General features: G+C 51.2%; 1 protein-coding gene across 1 annotated transcript in view; it reads left to right on the plus strand.

Annotated features, from left to right (window-relative positions):
* The first annotated feature begins 5,002 nt into the window (after positions 1-5,002).
* The window catches only part of IFNLR1 (interferon lambda receptor 1), a 36,719-nt gene continuing 17,693 nt past the window's right edge, over positions 5,003-24,028 (plus strand). The window contains exons 1-2 of the mRNA XM_029945874.1: positions 5,003-5,007; positions 5,107-5,241. Of these exons, the coding sequence (XP_029801734.1) occupies positions 5,003-5,007; positions 5,107-5,241 (140 nt within the window). The remainder of the gene's footprint in view (positions 5,008-5,106; positions 5,242-24,028) is intronic.

The raw sequence follows: 24,028 nt of genomic DNA on the forward strand, positions 1-24,028 counted from the left end.
GGAGACACAGAATCCAAAACAAGCTCCAGGCTCTGAGCTTTCAGCACAGAGCGTGATGCGGGGCTCAAACTCTCAAACTATGAGATCATGACCTGAGCCGAAGTCAACTGCTTAACCGACTGAGCCACCCAGTGCCCTGAATTTTAGCTTCAATTTTTCAAATATCTATTGCTGTATTTCACAAATAGGGATTGTTTTAAAATGTCATCTATGGCTCTCTCTCAAAATAAATAATAAATAATCTTAAAAAAAAAAACTGGCGGTGGGGGAATCGTCTGGATAGCTATGCATCCGACTCGATTTCAGCTCAGGTCATGATCTTGAGGTTTGTGAGATTGAGCCCCCCGTTGGGCTCCGTGTGCTGCTGACGAGGAGCCCGCTTAGGATTCTCCATCTCCCTCTCTCTCTGCCCCCGCCCCATGTTTCCTTCTCCCTCTCTCTCTCTATAAATAAAATGTCCTCTACAGGATAGACTGTCTTGTGTCCACTTTGCAGCTGAGCACACCGAGGCCCAGTCCCACGGGCGGCAGCAGAGCCAGGGCGGAAACCCAAGGCCCAGCCACGCCCCCAGGCCTGGCTTACATCATACACCAGTGGTTCTCAACCCCACTGCACCCTGGGGGACATTGGCGATGTCTGGAGGCATTTGGGGATGTCACACCTGGAGACATGCCACGGGCTTCTGGTGAGTACAAGTGGCGATGCTGTTAAACACCCGACAATGTTTAGGAGAGTCTCCGCAACAAAGAAATATTCGGCCCCCTTCCACCGCCCGTCGGGAGTGCCGAGGCTCAGGAACCCTGACATAGACCATCTGAGAGAGGCGAAGAGCCGTGTGAGTAGGGACGGGGAAGAGGGATGTGACTGTGGTGACGGGACTAGAATAAGCCAAGGCACTGGGGCCAGAAGGCCCAAGAAGTCCAGGTTGGCCTAGCGGTAGTGCAGGGCGCATGTGGCGGTGAGCAGTGGTTTGGGCAGGGCTGGCAGGCCAGGGAGAGGAGCCAGAAGGCCCTGCATCAGACGACGGAGGGCCGGAGGGTCTAAGCCCAGAGAAGCATAATGGGACAGCACGCTTCCCCGTCCCGTATCCCTCTCAGGAAAATAGCCGATAAATCTCTCCACATGGAGGTCTTCACATGACAGAAGACCGAATTCTGACCCTTTCCTGAGCTAGCTGTGTTTTAATGATGGCAAAGTGTTTAGCCAAAGAAGTGAGGCCGTAATGGTGGAATCTCAAGCGTCATCAGGAAGTCTGCCAGTGAGTGACTCTCAGCCGGGGCTGTGGAGGTCAGAAGCCTGGGCCATATTGGGAAGCCCGGGTGAGGGAGTGCACGGCTCTCCGGCCAGTCGGCATCCCCGGGGCACACAGGGCCCGGGGCCGGGCACCGGTAAGTGCTTCACCTGCAGCATCTCCGCAAGCTCTCCTGGCTTGTGAGGGCAGCTCTGCTACCGAGGAGAAGCCCCAGGCAGCTAGGGGTTAAGTGGTAAGTCGTGGAGCTGGTACTTGAACTCAGGCCGGGCCTTTCTGGGGCCTGGATTCTTTATTTTGACCGAGCCCAGGGAAATCATAATCATCGCTATCACTTACTGAGCACTTACTACTTCCCAGCACCCTTCTAGGCCTTACACACTCATAACTCCTCCTCTCCTAGCCACAGACCTGTCAGGTAGTACTCTCGTCATCCCATTTTACAGACTAGGAGACTGAGGCACAGAGAGGGAAGTAACTTGCCTTAGGTCCAACAGCCGCCAAGCGAGAACTCCAATCCTGGCCGTTCGGCTCCAGAGCTCACACTCTTTCCCACCCTTCCACTGGAAACCCAGGGCTCCGTGGGAGCGAGGACGCCCCGCCAGCTGTGCACCCCGGGGCCATTTCTGAGGTCTCCCACCGCTGCGATGGGAGATTACCACTCTGGGAACTGCAGACACCCGGGATGGGGTGGGCGGTGGGGAGGGGCCAAGGAAGAAAACCCAGGACACATTCTTGGCTCGGGGCCAGTTGAGAAAGTTAAAGGCAAGACCAAGAAAACCTCCTTTGGGGGATCTGGCGCTATTTTGCAAGGTGTTGCCTTTCTCCTCATCTATATTTGCTTTGCCAAACTGGAACGCGTTTCTGAAATACAGCAGCCCAGGAGGCCCGGGGCTGTTTGCCAAGGGAACGGAGTCAGGGGAGGCGGGGGCAGCGGCAGGCAGGGCTCTCCGTCACCCCAGAGGCCCGTCTCTGCCACCCGCCTCCCGGAGGAGTGCTCAGACAGCAAGAAGGGGCTGGACAGACAGACGGTGGGAAGAGCACGGGAGACAGGAGGCAGGTGACCTCCCTGGTTCCATGACGACCCCCATTCATAAATGGGGATTCAGAAATCCACCTGCCCACGCCATTGGGCCGCTGGTATGTTTCGTTAACATCTCAGGCTTGACATATTCCCCCTGCTTAATTCTGATCACCCCCCCCCCATCCTGGCTCACCCCGAGGCTCCCCACCCCACTAAAAGTTGCTCAGATCCAAAACCCGGCAGCCATCCAGGGTTGCTCTGGCTCTCTCATGCCCCGCCTCCTCCTCCTCAGCACCTCCTGTGGGTCTGCTGTCGAGATAGACCCCATCGGACCCCTTCTCGGCCCCCCTGCAACCTGGTGCGCATGCCCAGACGCTTCTAACCGGTCCTCCTGCCCACCCTCCCGCCGTCTGTCTGCAACAGAAAAAATACGTCTCATATGATTTTACTCATATGTGCAATCTAAAAATCAAAACAAATAGGCAAACAAAAAAATAGAAACAGAGGACAAACTGGTGGTTGCCAGAAGAGAGGGGGCGGTAGGGGATGGGAAACAGATGAAGGGGATTGAGACATGCAAGCTTCCAGTTATGAAATAATTAAACCACAAAGGTGAAAAGTATGGTAGAGGGAATGTAGTCCGCAGTGTTGTTATAACGTTGTATGGTAACAAACGGTAACTGCCCACCGCCACCAACATGCTCAGCCTGGCATAATGAGTAGAATTGTTGATTCTCTACGTTGTACACCTGGAAGTAATATAACATCATGTGTCAACTACAATTAAATAATAAACATTTTTTAAAGGTTTTTTTTTTTTGAGAGAGAGAGTAAATGTGAGTGCCTGAACGCATGAGTGGTGGAGGGGCAGACAGAGAAGGAGAGAGAATCCCGAGCTGGCTCCATGCTGTCAGCATGGACTTCAATGTGGGGCTCGAACTCACAAATGAAGTCATGACCTGAGCTGAAACCAAGAGTCGGATGCTTAACTGACTGAGCCACCAGTCTCCCCAATAATAAGTATTCTTAAAAATTAAATAAAGTAGGGTCGCCTGGGTGGCTCAGTCAGTTAAGCATCCAACTTAACTCACGGTCCGTGAGTTCGAGCCCCGAGTTGGGCTCTGTGCTGACAGCTCAGAGCCTGGAGCCTGCTTCGGATTCTGTATCTCCATCTCTCTCTGCCTCTCTCCTGCTTGTGTTCTGTCTTTCTCTCTCAAAAATAAATAATAAAATCAAAAACAAAAATAAAATAACGGATTAGATGCTATAAATGAGATGGCTTCATCCCTCACTCCCCATCGTCACCCCCACCCAACCGTCCTTACCTCCTCTGCCACACGCCAACGCCACCATCGCCACCACTCCCGTCCCCTCGTCACTCCCAGCACCTCCTCCATTCAGGAGGCAGGCAGGTCAGCAGAGTGCTAAGGAGAGTGGATTTTAGAACAACCCCGTCCAATAGGAATATAACATGAGCTACACACATAATTTAAAAATTTCTAGTAGCTGCATCAAGAGGTAAAAAGGAAAAGTGAAATAAATTAATTTTGATAATATACGTTATTTACCTAAAGTATGTCGCCACAGAATCAATGCAAAACATATGAACGTGACATTTCACATTGCACGTGTCGTACCAAGTCCGCAGACCCCGATGCGCCCATCTCCGTTCACATGAGCTGTAGTTCCAGTGCTCGGTGGCCGCACGCCGCTAGAGGCTGCCCAGTGGCTCAGCAGTGCCCTGTAGTCGTACTGCCCGGGTTCGGATCCCAGCCCCAGCACACGCAGACTGTGTGTCCGTGCACAGGTTGTTTTAACCACTCTGGACTCACCTTCCCCATCTGCAAATTGGGAATAAGGGCAGTGTTGTGGGGATTCAATGAGTTAACACGCCTACAGTGTTGGCCCCAGTGCCTGGCATAGAGGCAGTGCTGTATAGTCTTGGCTGCTGTGATTCTTCCAGAAGCCTGGAAGAAGGACAGAGGTTCTGGTTGCACCTGTGGCAGCCATTAGAGAGAGGGCGATGCGTAAGGGTTGGTGCAGTCAGAGGGCCTTCATGGAGGAGAAGGGCATTTAGTCAGATCTTACAGCTCAAGTCGCATTTGCCGAGGAGGAGGGAAGTGGAGAGGGCTTTGGGGAGGCAGGGAAAGGGAGCAGGTCAGGGCGGACACTTTTCTGGTTGAGGGAGAGGCTGTCGGTGGAAGGGCAGAGGAAGGAACTGGGCAGTGCCAGCAATGGGGGCGGGGCAGAAAAGCAGGCTGAGGGACCCTGGCGATCACATCCTCCAGCACCTCCATCTGACTGAGGTCAAAGAGGGAAAGTGGCTTGTCCAGGGAGCTTTGGGAGCACAGCCCGGGCTCGGCCTCTCATGCTGCCCTTGGGTGGCTGTCCAAGCACCCAATGCCCCTGCCTCTGTTGCTGGGTCACACGTCAAGCCAGCCGAGACGGGCAGGCTGCTTCTTGTCTTAGCCGCACAGAGGAAAGCCTGGGGCTTCCCAAGGCTTCCACCCCAAGATCTCAACACCCCAGAGAATTGAGCCAACTCCATCTCGCTGGGGTGGTGAATGCACCTCTTTGCAGGGGCCAAGAAAGTGTCCTCCAGGCTGCAAGGCTCCCCCAGGGCCCTGTCTAGAGGCCAAGGGTCTGGTCACCTCCATCCTCTGGTCAGTATTTAACCAGGCCCCGTCTGGGCAGCGATAAGCCTGCTGGGTCCATTAGCCAGGAGCACCATGCTGTGAGTACCTCTCCTCTGAGAATCACCCCTGCTGGTGGGTCTGGGAAGGAGGTGGTGACTCTGGACAGCCCGGCCCCCATCTCCACCGCTTTGAGGCAGTGCTGGTGTGGACTGGAGGCCCAGGCCTCCCCTGGACTCACTGGTGGGCAGTGGGCAGCCAGCTCATTCGCCAGTGGGCAAGACCAAGAAGGTGCTGGTCAAGGCCACCCAAGGGACAGAGGCAGTTCCTGGCTGGTGAGGGCCTCTGCCAAAGTCATCCATGAGGGACACCACCAGCTTTTGTCATTTGAAATAATCCATGTCCAATTTTCTATTCTGTGCATGTTCTATCCAGAGACCTTCTCATGGTGAGCATGGCCATTTAAAATTAGTTGGCTGTGCTTCCAACTCTTGATTTCAGCTCAGGCCCTGATACCAGGATGGTGGGATCAAGCTCTGTATCGGGCTCCATGCTAATCTGCTTGTGATTCTCTCCCTCTCTCTCTCTCTCTCTCTCTCTCTCTGCCCCTCTCCCACACTTGTGCACCCTCTCTCTAAAAAAAAATTAAAAATAGTTCCTGTTAACAAAATAATAAAACATAATATTTGTTATAGACAACATACATAATTTTGGAATTAATTTTGATTTATTTTAAATTTGATTATGATTTACTCTTACTATGATCTATAAGTCTTTTATTTTTTTAATTTTTATTCATTTTTGAGAAACAGAATGCAAATAGGGTGAGGGGCAGAGAGAGAGGAAGACCCAGAATCCAAAGCAGGCTCTAGGCTCTGAGCTGTCAGCACAGAGCCTGATGCGGGGCTTGAACCCACCCACTGTGAGATCCTGACCTGATCCGAAGGAGGGTGTTTAACCAACCGAGCCACCCAGGCGCCCTTTGCTTTAAGTCTGTTAAAGAGCTGTCTTAATTCACCATAATAGCTCAGCTCAGTGGAGGTCAAGCCAACAGAGTGTAGGTGTGACTGACCAGCCTGACACCGATTCACGGTCTCATTCAGCAGGTCTACACGCGCTGGATGGGGACGCTGCTGAGTTCTCATGGAGGAGCAGCCGAGGACCTGGATTTTGCCGAGTTCTGATTTAATAGCAGCTAGGGATGAGGTAACTGCCGAGTTCCGGCTGGTTGACAAATAAAGCTGAGGACTTTGCTGACTTTGACTGGATGACCCGTCCAGGCACGGTCCGTTGCTAAATTCTGATTGGCTGATCGTCCAAGGGCCAGGCGCAGGGGGCAGGGACAGAAACCCAGCCCACAGCAACATGAAGCTGCTCACATTTGTCTCTCTCCCGGTACAGTCCCAGTTTCATTGTTTTAACTGATGTCTGACAGTGTCCAGAAAAAGATGGATTTTGCCCGTGGAAGGCCCCAAACTTGTGTCTTCTTCCTCAAAAAAAGGCTGACATAGCCCACAGTTTTGTTAAGAAACGCCGCTGCCCTCCTGGATAAGGGCTCCCACTTCCCATAGGCCAGGGGCTGCGTTTGACATGCGTTTTCTCATTTAATCCCCATAGCAGCCTGTGAGGTGAACCGTATGGCTCTTCCTATTTTACAGATGAAGAAACTGAGATTTAGAGAGAGCAGAAGGCTTATTCAAAGACATGCAGCAAGTGAGACTCTGTGTTTGGGATTCACACTCAGATCTGCCCGATAGCAATGACCTGCTTCTGATCTTTACCTGACGCTGTTTCTCAATTTGCAAATAAAACCAAAAGGTGATCTGGGCACTGACCAGTAGACAGGAAAGGGGTTTTCTGTGGTCTGGGAAGGCCTACATTCAGCGCTAGCGAATCCACAAAGCTGTCAAAATAGCGAGACACTGGTTGGTAAGGAGCTGCCGTCCTAAGCCCCCCAGAGGCCTCTCTGCCTCCCCCTCAACCCCAGCATATCCTGTCTCCTACCCCCCAATCTTCCAGGTCTCTCCACAGTTCAGTGAGGAAAGCACTAACGCCCGGGTCCTCAGGGGGTCTCACTGCACCTTGGTCGCTAATACAGGCAAACCTCCGTGATCCTCTAGGTCCGGTTCCAGATGGATGCAATAACGTGAACAGCGCAATAAGGCCCAGCGGGTGAATTTCGGGGTTTCCCGGGGCATATATAAGTCATGTTTGTACTATGTTGTGGTCTATTAGGTGTACACTAGCCTTATGTCCATAACAACAATATACATGTCGTAATTAAGAAATACCTTATTGTGGGGCTGCATCAAGCGTCTGACTCTCGATTTCCACCCAGGTCATGATCTCACTGTTGGGGAGATGGGCTCCTCGTCAGGCTCTGTGCTTTTTTTTTTTTAATGTTTTATTTATTTGTGAGAGAGAGAGAGACAGAGCATCTCCAGGGGTGGGTCAGAGAGAGAGGGAGACACAGAATCTGAAGCAGGCTCCAGGCTCTAAGCTGTCAGCACAGAGCCCAACGCGGGGCTCAAACCCACACATCGCGAGATCATGACCTGAGCCGAAGCCGGACGCTTAACCGGCTGAGCCCCCCAGGCGCCCCCGTCAGGCTCTGTGCTGACAACACGGGGACTCTCTCCTCTCTCTGTCCCTCCCCCACTGGTGGGCACGCGCTCTCTCTCTCAAATAAACACTAAAAATATATATATTATTGCTTAAAAATGTTAACCAGCATCTGACCTTCAGAGAGTTGTAATCACTGGTCTCAATTCACCGTAACAAATATAATAATAATGAAAAAGTTTAAAATATTGTGAGAATGTGACACAGAGACGGGAAGTGAGCAAATGCTGTTGGAAAAATGGAGCCACTAAATAGACTTACTCGACGCAGGGTTGCCGTAAACCTTCAATTTGTAAAAAAATAAAAAGAAAAAGCAGTATTTACAAAGTGTATTACAGTGAGATACGCCTGCATATTGGTCAATGCCTGTGCCAAGTGGGTTGATAGATACTCTGAACACCATTCCAGGTAATGTAAGACCTGTGGCTTGGGAGGGTACCATGAATCAAACCACCAAATGACCTAGGCATCCTTCCGCCTCCCTTCCAGAATCATATTCATCTCACCAACTGTTTCGAGAATTTTCTGAGAGGTTTTTAGCACAGAGCCTCACATAGCATTAGCCCTCGGCCCGTGGAAGTATGTTGTGTTGTTAGTTATCAGTTATTGCTAAGCGGGGCCTGCCCTTTCTGGAACAGTCTGTGTCCCTGCATTTCTCCAAGGGTGCTCGGTAACAGTCTAGGTCCACGAGATGCTCCACCGTGAAACAAAGTTCCAAGGTCAAGTAAATCCAGGAAATTGCAGGTGCTCGGAGAGTCACAGTGTGCACAGACTATTAAAGATCTGGGGAGGCTTGCTGCACAGAGACTGGCACCCCTGAATCCCACAGCCCCCAATTTTTGACCACAGGGCTCCCTTGTCCTGGCAGGAAAGTCAGGTGGGCGAGTTAACATTAATAGGCAACTATTGGAATTCACTTTGGAAATATCTAGTGTTCCTGGCCAAAAAAAAACTCACACAAAAAAAGATAGGACGATCAAGTGGTGTGTGTGTGTGTGTGTGTGTGTGTGTGTGTGTGTGCGCGCGCGCGCACGTGCACTTCATCCGCAAAGTCCTGCTGACGGCCATTTCCAAAGAAAGACCCGACATTTGAGCGTGAGATGGAAGACAGGTCGGGCCAGGTGCAATGTGCAAGCTCACTTGTGTGATGTGGAGGCTCATGACTGGACTGTGAGTTTACACCAAGCTGGGTGTGATAGAGGAAGTGATGCCGGGCAATGCAGGATAGAGTCAATCCAGGAAGGCTTCCTGGAGGAAGGGAGAGTTGAGGCAGCCCTTTAGAAGGGGCGGGGCTCAGATGGGCAGGGAGGAGGGTGGAGGTGAAAATGCCTCACCCCTGGAACGCCGGGCACCTTCCAAACCATGCGGTGCCTTGTCAAAGCCAGCTGTTGGCTCTCTGCCCTGGCTCCTAGCCCTTCATCCGTCCCCTCCTCCCCTCCCAGGTCCAGAACCATCTCCTGAGTCAGCTTGGGGCTTCCTGCTGGGGGTCAGATCCTTTCCTGCTCAGGGAAGGGAGGGTTAGCATTAAGGCTCCAGGGAGCCCACCTCCTTCCTAAGACAAGGACAATGCACATTCCCGAAAGAGCAGAGAGTGTGGGGCTCTGTGTCTGTTCCTTCCCACCAGGGGAAGTGGTCTCAGCCTTGAGGCTCAGCACTCCCACCGACAGCCACGTCCATAGCAGAAAGATGCAGGCATCAGGTGCGGGCTGCCAAGGGAGGGAGCCCCAGGAGGGAGCCCCGGCTCAGGCTGGAGGGAGCCCCAGAGTTCTTGGGCCCCACCAGAGGCCTGAGCCAGGAGTGGCAGGGGGCGGGAGAGGCGAGCAGAGGCGCCGGCCAGGCTCCTCCACCCCTGCCCAGGGGAGCGGTCTAGATCCCTCCCTCCTCCCTCTCAGCTGACAGGGCTGGGCCGGACTAGCGTGCATGGACCTGGAACCGAAACCCAGCAGGGTACCCACCCACCCCGGGACCCTTGCCCAGGCGGAACCCGGGCTCGCCCAGCCTCAGGACCAGGACCACGCTTCCCAGGAAGGGGGGGCTAATGAGGACATCAGAGCAATGGCAGAAGTGGGGGGGCTTTGGGATCAGCCAGACAGACATGTTTACTGAGCACCTGTTGTGTTCCAAGCCCTGAGCCTGGTTCTGGGAACACAGTGGGGACCCAAACAGGACCTGGCTTCTTACAGGCTGGGCGGCCCTGGCCAAGTCCCTCGGCGGCTCTGGGTCTTAGCTGCCTCATCTATAACAAGGGGGCTCCTAACTCCCCACTGCCGGTGAAGATTGACCTAATCGTTAGTACTGTGAGGTATGAGATGCCCTGAAAAGAATGGCGCTCAATAAAAACACCGTTTTGCCTGGAGGTTTTGCCTCGGAAGGCCAGTTGTGCCCGGGGCTGCCCTCAGCCTCTCTGACCCCGATGCTCTCCCTGTGACCTCAGCGGGACCCGCCCTTGCCCTCTCTGGTCCTCAGCTTTCTCCCCTCTGAAATGGGATCACAGCGTCTGTGCTGGCTTCTTCCAAGGATCGGGTGGAGAGACTCTGCACCCATTAGTAAAGGCTTTCCTGGGGCAGAGAAGAAACGGCAGAAGCCCTGATCGTCAAAGGACAGGTCATAATCTATTATGAGCCTTGAAACCACAGCAGGGGCTGCAGTCAGAAATTCTCGAGAAGAGACGAGAAAGAATAATATTAGAGAATATGTCACAAAGTTCAGGTTTTCAGGTCATGAAACTTTTATTCCAGTTCAATATTGACATACGCGTGTTTACCGAGTCAGGACGTGAAACGTACTTCTTACAGGCTCTGGGGCTGAATGAGCCTGGGGTTTGCATGTTGTCTCTGCCTGTAACTAGTGGAGCCACATCAGGCCAGTTAGCTCTCTGTGCCTCAGTCTCCTTGCCTGGAAAGCGGGATAGAAAGAACTCCTACTTGCTAATGAACTGCTTAGAACAGCCTGGCATGCAGCTGAAGCAGAGCCCGGAGGAGGTCGCTCTGTTGGTGGGAATGGGGTCCACAGCCCCCTCCCCAGTAGAGAAGGCCGCCTGGCCCGACGCCCTCACTCCTTAGGTGGGAAACCCTGGGGCGCCGAACCAGGCAGAGGATGAGCTGCGGCGGGGGCTCACTCCATCCCTTACCATCCCTTCGGGTGGAAAGAGCCTTTGACCCTTTGACTTTCCTGGCTGTAGAATGGGGACAGTAAGCACTCGGCCTCAGGGAGTCAACGAAATGAGACCCTGCAGGCCAAGGGCATAGCACCATGCCTGACAGAGTCTCTATAAACGTTAGCTGTTTTTACTCAGATATATTATTCAATAAAAAAGGTAGGTTCTAAATATATATGTATATACAGATGAACTCATTCTATAAAAGAAAAGAGAAGCGCGTGTGGTCCCAGGCGCCCTCCAGGGCAGCCCGGTGACGGTTTCTAGGCGGCCAGTGACCCGCGCAGGTTTGCCTCCTCTGCTAGAGGTAAACCTTCTCGTTCCCAATTTTTGTACAACTAATGTGTATTGGGTTTTTGGGGGGGGGGGGAAGAGATCATTTTTATCAACCTATATATAACTGCTAGCCTGCCGACCTCCACCGACGCCGGTAACATTCCCGGCCAGTGGGCGGCGGACCCCATGCTGCCTCCCGCCGGAAGTATCAGGTGTGTCCTTGTGGCTTGGGGTACCCGACCCCCTGAAAAGGAGCCCGGTGTCATTTTCTGGTTTGTTCACAGTGACAGCTGATGACCTACTGGTAGCTTTCTGCAGAACAAATACATGCCAAAGGTCGCAGATTTCATCTGTGCGACGGAGGGCGGGCCGCGGTTTATCGAGGGAGAAGTCCTCGAGTCTCCTGTGCACCAGGTTGGGGAGGGGACAGATGTTCTCTAGGCCTCAGATGCCAGGGCGAGAGTGGGCATGGGGGGGGGGTCTGTGGAAGAGGGTGGAGGGCAGTGGAGCAGCAGGGATGGGGAAGGAAGGGGTGGGGAAGGAAGAGATGGGGAAGGATAAGGGGGGGTTCACAGGCTGCTCCCCAGCTGACTGGCCCTCTTCCAGGGCCTTCCCGAGACGCCAGCTCATGATGAACAGCAGTGTGTGCTTGTGCGTGCGTGTGTGCGTGCACATGTGTGGGTGTGTGTGCTCAGGTGTAGGTGTGTGTAGGTGTTTGTGTGCCCACATGTGTAGGCGTGTGAGCGCATGTGTAGGTGTGTGCATGTGCACGCACACGTGTGTAGGTGTGTGTATGCTCATGTGTAGGTGTGCCTGTGTGTTGGGGGTGCCGGGGAGCCAAGAAAGGGATGCGGAGGCTGAGAGGGAGTCCACGTTGGACGTGGGCTGTGGGGAAAGGTGGATCCTTTACAAAAGACACAGGCTTCAGTGAGGCTGCGGTTTCGAGGGGTGACATAGGCATCCCGAAATCAGCCCCCTGCCCAGCACCCTGCTCACCCACACTTCCATCCGGGGGCCTTCTGAGCACAGCTTGCCCTCTGGAGGCTCAGCACGGGCCCTCCCTCCATTCGGGTCTGGCTCAGGCCTGGCACAGTGCCCGGCAGATCACAGGGGCTCGACACATGCCAATGAATGCCTGAGTTGACAGTGACTGCGGTCTGGGTGGTGAGTGACTCAGCCATGCCCGAGGCTGGGGACACCCGGCTTCTGGTTTCCCCTCTGGCTGGCCCGTGACTTGAGCCGGGGTGTGTTCGGAAACATGTGCCTTCCTTTCGTGCCGTCCGCACAGGGGGTTAGCAGAACCCCCCTCCATCTCCTTCCTGGTCTGAAGATGAGGAAAAAGAGAAAGAGAGGATGAAGGACCCAAATTCCAAATGGACTCAACGTGACAAGGGAAAGCTGCAGGCACATGCCTCCTCCCTTTGGGGGACTCGGCAGCAGCTGGGAGGCTGGGCAGTGGGAGGCTGGGGGCCCAGAACGCCAGGTTCCGTGGCTTCGGAAGAGAGGACCAGGCCCGGGAAGGAAGTTGAGACCCTGTAGTTTGGGAAGAGTCAGGAGCTCGGTTTACTGTACCAGGAAAAGAGGGTCTAGGCAGCTGCCAGGACAATCATTGGGGGTCACTCCTCCAGGGAAAATTGTTACCCACTTCCTCAATCTCTGTGGGCAATTGAGATGTCAATGTCAACAGCGCCTCCTGCTGGACAGCCCCAGCATTACAGTATCTTTGTCCTAGAGGTCAGAAACCCCAGGTAAGGGAGATCTGTTCTAGAATGTTCGAACTGGAATAACACAGTTCAACAGCTATTGCTGCTGCTGCTGCTGCTGCTGTTATTGGTTAAGATCTTACTGTGCCCCAGGTACAGTGCTAAGTAGATTTCCTGGATTATCTCATTTTATCTTTCCAATGACCCTATGAGATAGGAACTATTATTAGCCCCATTTTTCAGAGGAGGAAACTGAGGCAGGGAAGATAAATGATTTTTTTCCAAGGCCTCACAGTAGTGTGTAGCAAGATCAGCTTTCCAGCCCAGGTCTCTCTGACTCAAAAGCCCGTCGTTTTGACTGCATTCTTGGGCCTCCTGTCAAGTCTGAGGATGGGATGGAGGTCATCTTTCCATCACGTCCACTCAGCTGGTCGTGGTCGTCTAGAACTCTGTTGAGAAGGCTTCTGAGTGCCGGGATGAATTACTGATGTCTGTCAGGGGCGCAGGCAGGGACGGGCCCGAGTACTCAGGTATGTCTTCATCTCTGATCTAGTTGAACGTAGTGTGAGCTTTATGGCTTCCCGAGAAAGGGATCAAGGCTTAATCCTCTGTCCTCTGCCTTTACTTGTTCGCTCAGCGACTGAAAGGCATCTCAAGCTTATCCTGTCCAACTATGAGCCCTTCCTTGGCACCTCCTGAGACATCGCCCACCATCTTCCCCATCTGGGCACAAAAGAGTACGGGTCCCTGTTGGCTCAGCCTTGACCCTCTTACCTCCCACACCCTCCATCCAACTTCCAACAAATGTCATGGGTTCCACCTTCAAAACACATCCAGAATCCAATTACTCATCACCTTCCCAGCGAGGACACCATTATCTCCCCCGGACTCACATGGCAGCCACGTACGCAGTCTTGGTACCTTTACCCCCTGCACTCAGCCTCCACACTGCAGGCATGGTCCTTAGGCCTTCTTGGTTTTCAAAGTATTTTATTATTATTATTATTATTATTATTATTATTATTGAGAGAAAAGGCAAGGGAGAGGGGCAAACAGAGAGAGAATCTTAAGCAGGCTCCATGCTGAGCCGACACAGGGCTAGATGTGGGGCTCGATCCCATGACCCTGAGGTCATGACCTGGGCCGAAATCAATAGTCAGACGCTCAACCAACTAAGCCACATGGGCGCCCCTGGTTTTCAAAGTACACTACTTTTACATGTGTCTCACACACACACACACAGTAAAGAAGGGCAGGGAATTGTCATTCCTATTTGACAGATGAGAAAAACTGAGGCCCAGAGCAATGATGTAATTGGCCCAAAGATGCACACCAGGGAAGCTGCAGTCCAGGGTCCTTACCATGATGTTGTACACAACTTGACCCCTCCAACTCCCTCCCTATGGGCACGTCTGAGAGTTCCACACACACACCCCACCCCAGCCAGAGAATGCAGGAGGTCAGGTAAGGAGGATGTCAAGGAGGTCAGGAGTGATGGTCTCTCTGCCTTGGGAGTGGCCGGGAAAATGGCTTGGTCCAACTCAAAGGCTGGGTCTGGATCACTTCTCTTTGGTGTGTGGTGCCCCCTGGTGTTCACTCATATGAAATGCAGTTGACTATCAAAGCTTTTTGGGAGCGCTCCCAGGCTTTGAATAAGATGAAGGAGGTGCCTGGAGGCTCTCTGACCCAGGTGCCCCTAAAAAAAGGTTTTAAATGGCATGCTCATTATATAATGCTAAATGGAAAATTAGGACAAAAATGCATATAAAAGTATGTACACATCTTTCGAAGATAGATACATAAATGGCAGCAATGAGTCTCTCTCTAGAGTAGAATTATGTATTATTTTTATTTTTAAATAATTTAAAAAATCTTTTCTGTACAGCACATTTCACTTTTCTAAAGTTTTATAAAGGTAGGGTGCCTGGGTGGCTCAGGCGGTTGAGCGTCTGACTTCGGCTCAGGTCATGATCTCGACATTCACGAGTTCGAGCCCTGCGTCGGGCTCTGCGCTAACAGCTCAGAGCCTGGAGCCTGCTTTGGACTCTGTGTTTCTGTCTTTCTCTGCCCCTCACCTGCTCATGTTCCCCCCCCTCTCTTTCTCTCTCTTTCAAAAATAAATTCAAAAAAATTTTTTAAATAAAGTTTTATAAAGGAAAAAATAAATAAAGCCCTTTCCATCTGGTGTCCGGCCCCCAGTGCCTGCTGCGAGCTGGTCAGAATGTCCCCTCCAGAACGCTATTCCGTGAGCATTGGGTGAGTTGCAGATGTGTCTCCTGGTGGGAACGTGTGTGTATTCCAGCGGGGAGCTTCTGAACACGGAGCCTTACCCAGGCATTTCCGAGCCCTGGCGGGATGGGGTGGGGGGGATGGAAAGGGCAGAAGGGATTCCCTGGGGACCAAGGAAGCTTAGCGCTCAGAGATGGACGGAGGGAAGCCAAGAGAAAGTCGATGACCAGGATTCTCAGACAGAGAGGAACAGAGGCTTCAGAGAGATGGTCTATGAGTGTGCCCAGGACCAGGGTCACTAGATACGCCCAAGGTCACACGGCAGAAGGTACAGTAGGGTGTGTCTGGTGTTCAGATCACCTACCCCCAATTCCTGACTTCTTTCCACACACGGGCAACCTGGAACTTCCAGAAAACTCCCATGGAAATGCAAATTCGCACAACAGTGAGAAAACACTATTGGCAACAAATGTTTAAGTTTGATGAGGTCAGAGGTTGATCAGGATGTTGGGAAATGGATCTGCTCATGCATCTTATAGAGAGGAGTTGGATTGACTTGGTCACCGTAGAGAGACATTGGCAGTACCTGTTAAATTTTTAAAGGCATCCTGTGACCCAGCAGATCCACATCTCAGTATTATCTACCCCAGAGAGACACCAGCCCGAGTGTAGACGGGCGGTACACAGAGGTGATCACTGAGGCGTTTCATCATCTTGAAAAATTTAAAACATTCTAAATATCCATCAACTGGAGAAGGATTAAATATGACACATCTGACCCACGGAAAACTTTAAGAAGTTGGGGGAGTGGGGGGAAGGTCTCCATGTACAACGCCAAAAATTCTCCATGGAGTTTTGTCAACTGAAAAAGGCCAGAAGCAAATGTCAAGAATGAGAGTATGAAACAATGTATATAAAACCACACAGAAGGAGGCACAGGATCATCTGTTTTCCAGGCCTCCAGAGGAAAAGACTCGATAATAGCAATGACCTCTAGGTTGGGTGTGACTGGGGCGGGAGATGGGAGATGTAATCAAAAATTCACCATTAAAAAAAGAGATTCGAGGGGTGCCTCGGTGGTTCAGTCGGGTAAGCGTTGGGCTTCGGCTCAGGTCAAGATCTCACGGTTTGTGAGTTCGAGTCCTGAGTAGGGCTCTCTGCTGACAGCTCACAGCCTGGAGTCTGCTTCGGATTCTAAATCTCCCTCTCGCTCTGACTCTCCCTTGGTCATGCTGTCTCTGTCTCTCAAAAATAAATAAAAAACATAGGGGCGTCTGGGTGGCTCAGTCGGTTGAGCACCCGGCTGTGGCTCAGGTCATGATCTCACGGTTCATGGGTTCAAGCCCCGCGTCGGCTCTGTGCTGACAGCTAGCTCAGAGCCTGGAGCCTGTCTTCAGACGCTGTGTGTGTGTGTGTGTGTGTGTGTGTGTGTGTGTCTGACACTCCCCTGTTCATGCTGTCTCTCTCTCTTCCAAAAATAAATAAAACAATAAAAAATTAAAAAAAATAAATTAAAAACAAACAAACAAAAAAGAGCTTCGAGGAAAGACCAAAAGTTAGAACGGGAGGGAGGCAGGAGCCCCCCAGGAGGACGTAGTACTAGAACAGAGACCCCACTGGCCCACTGGAGGGAGAGAGGGTCACAGAGCCTCCGGCGCAGAGGTGTGTGGCTCCGGGGCGACAGGTTCCCGCAGCCGCCCCCGCTTTCCCAGAAGCAGCGGGCAGGCCTGGGCCCCCGCGGGTCCAGGCAGGTGCCCGGCCGTCTCTGCACGCCCCGCGGTCAGCACACCTGGGAGCCGCCAAGCGCCTGGGGGCCTTCCCAGGCCTGGAAGGAGCAGAAGGAGGCAAGTTTGGGACGCGCCAAGCTGCTCTTACGGGAAAGGGAGAAGGGGTGTCCGAGCAGTGCGCCCCGCCACTCTGCTCCCAGGCCTCTGCGCCCCCGTCCCGCCTCCCCTCCTCAGTCCTCCTGGCGTCAGAGCCCCAGAGGGAGCCTCAGGGGCGGCTGAGGCTGGAAGGGGAGGAGAGGGCTTGCCAGAGGCGAAGGGCTGTGCCAGAGTGGGTCATCAGTCCTAGGCTCTTTCCAGGCTCCCATATGCACCTAGGTTCAAATCCCAGCCCCGCCTGTCTGTGCCCTTAGCCCACCCCCCCCATAACCCCCTGCTTTAATGGAGATATAATTCACCTACCACAAAATTCACCCTTTAGAAGTCTACAATGTTTATACTCTGGTTTCTCTTCAGATCATATAAATCTTCCGCCTTTTACTAAAGAAGTCTACAATGTTTGGGGCGCCGGCGACTCAGTCGGTTAAGTATCAGACTTCGGCTCAGGTCATAATCTCACAGTTCATGAGTTCAGCCCCACGCCAGGCTCTGTGCTGACAGCTCAGAGCCTGGAGCCTGCTTTGGATTCTGTGTCTCCCTCTCTCTCTGCCTCTCCTCCGCTCATTCTCCTTTCTCTCTCTCAAAAATAAATAAACATTAAAAAAAATTTTTAAAGAAGTGTAATGTAGCTTAATATAGTCATAAAGCCATGCAACCATCACCACTATCGAATCCTAGAACAGTTTCATCGCCAGGAAAAGGAACCCCATACTAATAGTCCGCCCCCATTCTACTATCTCCCCCCGGCGCTGGCAGCCATTACCCTGGGTCCCTGTAGGTCTGCCTATCCTGGGCATTTCGCATAAACGGAATGCTAGATCGGGTGGCCTTGTGTGCGGGCTTCTGTCACTTAGCATAATGTTTTCAAAATTCACTCGTGGGGCCACATGTGTCAGTCCTTCACTCCTTTTAATGCTAAATAGTATCACATCACATGGATATACCATTTTTGTTTATCCACTCACTAACTGATAGAAAGTGGGGTTACTTTGACTCTGGGGCTATTATTAATAATGCTGTTATGCACATTCATGTACAGTTTTTGTTTTTGTTTTTGTTTGTTTTTGAATGTTTCTTTATTTATTCTGAGAGAGAGAGAGAGTGAGCCAGACAGCATGGGGAGAGGCAGGAGCTCCATTTCATGAACTGGGAGATCACGACCTGAGCTGAACCACCCTGGCACCCCTATTTTTTGTTTTTGAGATGGAGAGAGTGCTTGAAAGGAGAGAGCAGAGGGGAGCGGGAGAGAGAGAATCTTAAGCAGGCTCCTCACCCAGAGCAGAGCCTGGCGCAGGGCTCGATCTCATGACTTGACCCTGAGATCGTGACCTGAGCCAAAATAAAGAGTCGGGTGCTTAACCGACTGAGCCACCCAGGCGCCCCGATGAACAGTTCTTCAGTGGACATGTTTTCAGTTCTCTTGGGCCTCTACCGAGCAGTGGAATTTCCGGCTCATAACAGTCGTTCTCGGTTTCACTGTTTGAGAGTCAGTCTTTCCTCCAGCAGCTCCATTTCTCAACCTCTCTGAACCGCAGTTTTGGATTGGCAAAGCTTCAGTATCGAAGTCCCGATGCTTACCTTATAGACGGGCTGTAAGGATTGGAAGAGATAAAGTACCAAAAACAGCACATAGCAGGTGTTCAAAACCTGCAGGATTCCGAGCCTGTTATTTGGGCGTCTTCACAGCTGACTGGGTATCTGCCCTTCCTTATCCCCACTTATTGACCTACTTCTTGAAATTTCCTTGAATTAACTTTACTGTGGAGCACAATGTCTGCGGTCTTCTCTCGCTCTCTTTCTCTGTCACACAAAGAGACACACAACAGATAGTAGGGGCCTAACTTCAAGCTAAATAGGAAGGCAAATTGTTCCCCCACGCACATCATGGTATATTAGAGCTGAAATCAACCTCTACGGTGGTTCTCGAAGTGTGGGACCCAGACCAGCAGTTGAGAAGTTGTTAAATACTATCAGTTGGGGGTTAGGGTTTCAACATATGAATTTGGGGGGCTACAGTATCCCCGTCTGTAAAATGAACAGTGTACCAGGACTCCTACAGTGGCCACTATCCTGCATTAAAGGCAGCTGCGGGTTGGAGCCCGGGCCTCCTGATTTCCAGGCTGGCTCTCGCATCCCCAGGAACCGTGGTCACCCCTACACCACGCGATAAGGAGAATCCAGAGAAATTAATGTCCCGAAGGTTGACATGGAGAGGAGGGTTTTGTCTTGTTCTGTGAGGCCTGAAAATGAAGAGCTGGATGATCAGGGGACATTACCAGGAGGCAGGTCAATTTCAGGAAGGTGTTCCTAGCTGAAATTGTTCAGAAACGGCACTGGCAGCGTCAAAGGATAGGGAGAGCTCATCCGTGGAACATTCCAGGCAGTACCCGGATGCCCATCTTTCCAAGATGTTGGAGAGGAGAGACTCTCAGGGTAGGAAGTTGCTGGGGGTGATCTCTGAGGTCTCCTCATACGTAACCCACTGTAGTGTTCACGTGTGGTTTGCTCCGGGAACCCATTCTTTGGGGAGACACCCTTCCTGTGCCGCGCTGGGCAGGAGGAGCTGTCATTCAGGGTGCTCTGTTCAGACCCTCCCACCCCAAGGGAGGACCTACTACCCAGATTGGCCAATTAGAGTATTCCCATCCTCCCTGATTACGCTGATTGGTTCAGGGAATGGCAGGTGCTCAAGACAGGCCAATCAGGATGTCTTCCTTCTGGAGCTGTCCCTTAGCCACACCCATCCTTAAATTTTCCCAGGCTGGTGAGTTGGTGGAATTCCTTTTTCGCTCCAGCTGGTCTGAACGTCTGTCCTTGCCACTGATGAAGTTTTAAGTATACCATATAAAAATGGGCCTTGTTGCCCCTGTGTTGGAGCCTGCTACCCACCCCCACCCCCAATAGTAAGAAAAATAACACTCCAAACAATAGGGGGCGCCTGGCTTGATCTGTCGGTAGAGCATGGAGCTCTTGTTTTTGGGTCCTGAGTTCTAGCCCCACGTTAGGGAAGGAGATTAAGCAAACAAAGCACCCAATGGTTTTAAAATATTTAAAATCTTTAGTCTCTTGGAGGGGGGTCGGGGGGGAATGCCACAAGGGATTCCAGTCCTAACACAGAACAAAAGTTCCAAACTCCATTTTCTCCACCTCTCCCTTCACACCTCTCTTATTCGCAGCCTCTGGCCCCTAAACTTGCTCCTTTCTTCTTCAAACACCTAAGCCCCAGTTGGTCCTTAACTTCTCCCTCCTCCTCTGCCTTTTCCAGTGTTTACTGATCCAGTCTTGCTGGGCCCCTTGCTGGCCCAGGCACGAGAGGGAGAGGCTGAGAATCCTCGTGCAGCAATGTGGTTTTATACACGTTATTCTCAGAGCAGAAGAGGCATGACTATAAAATCCCACCTGTGGACAGAGACATGACTGTGAAGTCATACTTTCAAAAGAGATACTGAGGTCTTTTAAGTATGAGTCAATGTCAAGCTCAGCTTAGTAAACATTTAGTGAGTGGCTTCCGTGTGCCAGCCAAGAGCCAGGAGGGAAGCTGAGGTGTTCGGAGCATGCAGAATTGTTTTGACGGAGACCCAGATGGTGAAGGTGTGTGGCCCTTATCTAGCCTGTGCCAGGAACTGAGGAGGTTCTCAGGAAGAGACAGAGGCAGGCACAAATGTGATTTTTGTGAAATGGTGATTAAGTAAGAAGGAGACATATATGGGAATTGGGAACACATCAGTCAGGAAGTGAAAAAATCGCCCTGAGAACATGACATCGGGGCTGAGATGGAAGCAGGAGCAGGATCTGGCTAGGAGACAAGGGGGAAGAGAAACCTGGGAAGGGGAAAGCCCAGGAGGTGAGACAGAGAGAAAGAGACAGACAGACAGAAGGGAGGGGAAGGGAGGGGAAGGGAGGGAGGGAAAGAGAGAGAGAGAGAGAGAAAGGGGAGAGAAACCAGTAGGATGCTCTGTGTGGCTGGAGTCTAGAGAACTGAGAGGGTCAAGGGCAAGGTGGAAGCCAGGTTGTAAACTTGTGTGTAAGAGATCTCGAGCCCTATGCTGTGGAACAGGCGCCTCATTCACCACGTAAGACTTGTTCTGACCGCCGAGAGGCTGGGTGATGGCTCTTGCACAGCGTAGAACAGCAGCCCCCCATAGGCTCAGAAGAACCCACTGGGTGCATTTCTTCACAACTCCGTGTTCACTGACCTCACACTGAAAGTGACTGTCGTGGAGAGAGTCACACGGCAGACACTGACAGGTGCCACCAAGCAGGGCTTCCTCCCACCCCGACCCACTTGTTAAACATTGTCCAGCTGACCTCCCAGTTTAGTGCTGTGATCTTTGCAAACCAGGAAGTGATCAAGATCGGGGAACTTTATTTTTGTCTGCCCTTAACCATCTGGAGGATAAATAGCAGAAGTTGAAACCCACAGGCTTTGAGGACAGCCAGACCAAGGTTCGAATCTCAGCCCAGTCACTAATTAGCTGGGTGACCGTGGGCAAGCAACGTAACCTCTCAGAGTTCTATCTGTAAAAAGGGCTAGTAATACCCACCTTGTGGGGTTGTTGTGAGGCTTAAACACTGTAATATATGTAAACTGCAGAAGCTGCTGCATAACAAGGATTCAAATACATATTAATGGTATTGAAGCCATTTTCGATAAAGTGATCTCAATAGAAATATACTCATTTTATACCAGAATGGATTTATGAGCAGTAGAGGAGAGAGTGGAAAGCTACTGAAGCAGCACACGGAGGACCTGTGTAGACGCCAGGTTGTGGTAACTAGCTGTGATTTTTCTGACCTACATCCAAGAGGACTTCCTTTAAGGTTTTTTTTTTTTCTTTAAGGTTTTGAGAGACGCAACTAGCCTGACCTTTGTGGTCATTCAATGTTCTTTCATGTTGATTCAGCAAGGCATCCAGACGCGTAATTTCCTAACTTCAAATTACAGGGTAGGGGGGAAAGGGGGCAGGGAAGAACAAGCATGTGGCAGATTTTGTCAGAAAGAACAGGTGCCATCAGGCCATCTGACTCTTGATCACAGCTCAGGCCTTGATCTCAGGGTCGTGAGTTCAAGCTCCACGTTGGGCTCTGTGCTGGGCATGAAGCCTACTTAAAAACAAAACAAAAAAACAGGTGCCAGATTCAGACAAGTCAAGTGGGTGGAGCAGGTGGCAGATGAAGACATTTCCCCAGTGCCCTGTCCCCACTGCCAGCCTGCTCCCAATTCACTGCGATTCTGGGCCTGAAAGAGCTGCAGTTGGTTGGATAAAGACACAATTTCTGACACTAAAGGAGATTCAAAGATATGGGAAGGGGGGGGGTCTTCCATCTTCCTTGCCTTTGAGGTCCAAACATGGTCTCTGTAAGACCCTGTCAAGTAGTACTGATCAAGGGGCAACCGGGTGGTTCAGTCAGTTAAGCATCTGACTCTTAATTTTGGTTCAGGTCATGGTCCCATAGTTCATGGGATTGAGCCCCATGTTGGACTTGGTGCAGAGAGCACGGAGCCTGCTTGGGGTTCTGTCTCTCCTTCTCTCTACCCATCCCCCTCTCAAAATAAATAAACTTTTTTAAAAAATAGCACTGATTGAGCTGAAATCATAGATGCAAATCTCAGAAGCATCCTGAAATCCCTGAATGGTTTCACCCAGGGCCAACTTTCGGATCCACCAAGTTCTGTAAAAACGCATTCTCTCAACCGAGAACTGCAGGGATGCAGGTTGAGAGCCGGCAACTGCAACAGGATTCTCTGTGCTCTGTATCTGCCCCTCGTTCACCGGCTTCGTCACAGCTGACCAACGGTTCCTCAGCCTGTCACTGACACCCACGGAGTGGACAAAGCAATTACCCAAAGGCAGTGCAGCCGTGGAGTCAGGTCGAGAGCTGAATCCAGAACGCAGCACCTGCATAAGCTCTCTGGGTCCCCAGAACGGCAGCTTCCTCTTCTGTCAAGAGGAGGCAATACTTGGGAAGTACTGGGAAATAGAAAAATGGAAAAAAGAAAGAGAAAAAAATAACATTTAATAAAGGAAAGCAACGAGTAAGTTTAGAATCTTGTTGGAAAAGCGATACATACAAATATTGAAAAACTTAGAAACTACACATGAGCAGAAAGAAACGTAAAATATATATGTATTATACACAATACATATATTTTTATATATACAATGTATAATGTACATATAATATATAATACACATTTTACATATACAATGTATGTAATTGTATACATTATATAGTATATAGTATAATATTATATATAATAATTATATATGATACAATGTAATATATAACATATCATATATTATATGACATAACATATAATACATAATATTATAATATATAATATATAATACATACACATATACTACATATATAATATACATATACATTATAATATGTATAATATGTAGATATATATGTATTATGTATATTTATATCCTCATCACTCAGAAATTAACAACCACGAACATATAGATGTTATCCGGGCCTACGGGCACACATTTTTTTTTAATGGGACCATATTTTGCTACTTGCTTTGCTGCTACTTGAGCACATTGCAAACATCGCAGGGTTGTTACATATCCCTCGGCAACATTCTTTTTAATGACCGTAGACAATTCTGCGGTGAGGCTGTTTCCATTATTTGGAAGCTACTTCTGTCCAGGTGACGGGTAACACACCACAGGCTCTGGTGTTTGAGACGCCCGCTTTCTCCGGAATAAATCCATGAGCTCTTGAGGCTGCCATCGCCTTGTGAAGAATGCAGAGAATAACAGGACTGACCCACCAGAGTCTCGGAGGGATTAAAGAGGATAATGTGTGGGAAGTGCTTGGCTTAGTACCCGGTACATAGAACACGCTCGGACACCGCCAGTGGTATCTGGGGCTGTGTTGTTAAACTGGCCCTGAACTCTGGGTCCTGTTTGACTTGGTTCCCGTATTGGAATCCCTAACTGTGGTCATTGGTAATCAACAGTTCTCCTCCCCTTCCCTCCCCCCAAGTATGGATTTACTGATCCGCCACCCGCACCACCCAGGTTGGGGCAGAACACACGGAAATGCAGACCCTGAGGGGGTAGCAGTGGCCCCGCTGCGGGGGTGGCGCTGGGGAGCCGGCGGTCCGCCGAGCTCTCGGCTGCGGGGCGGCCCCGGGGAAAGCCCCAGCCTGGTCCCGGCCAGCGGGGGCGGGGCCTGCGGCTCGGCCGCCCATTGGCTGCTTGTCCCAACCACCTGCCGGCCCGGTGGCCGCGGG

This window comes from Suricata suricatta, chromosome 8, assembly GCF_006229205.1.
Source record: "Suricata suricatta isolate VVHF042 chromosome 8, meerkat_22Aug2017_6uvM2_HiC, whole genome shotgun sequence".
NCBI classification, from domain to species: domain Eukaryota; kingdom Metazoa; phylum Chordata; class Mammalia; order Carnivora; family Herpestidae; genus Suricata; species Suricata suricatta.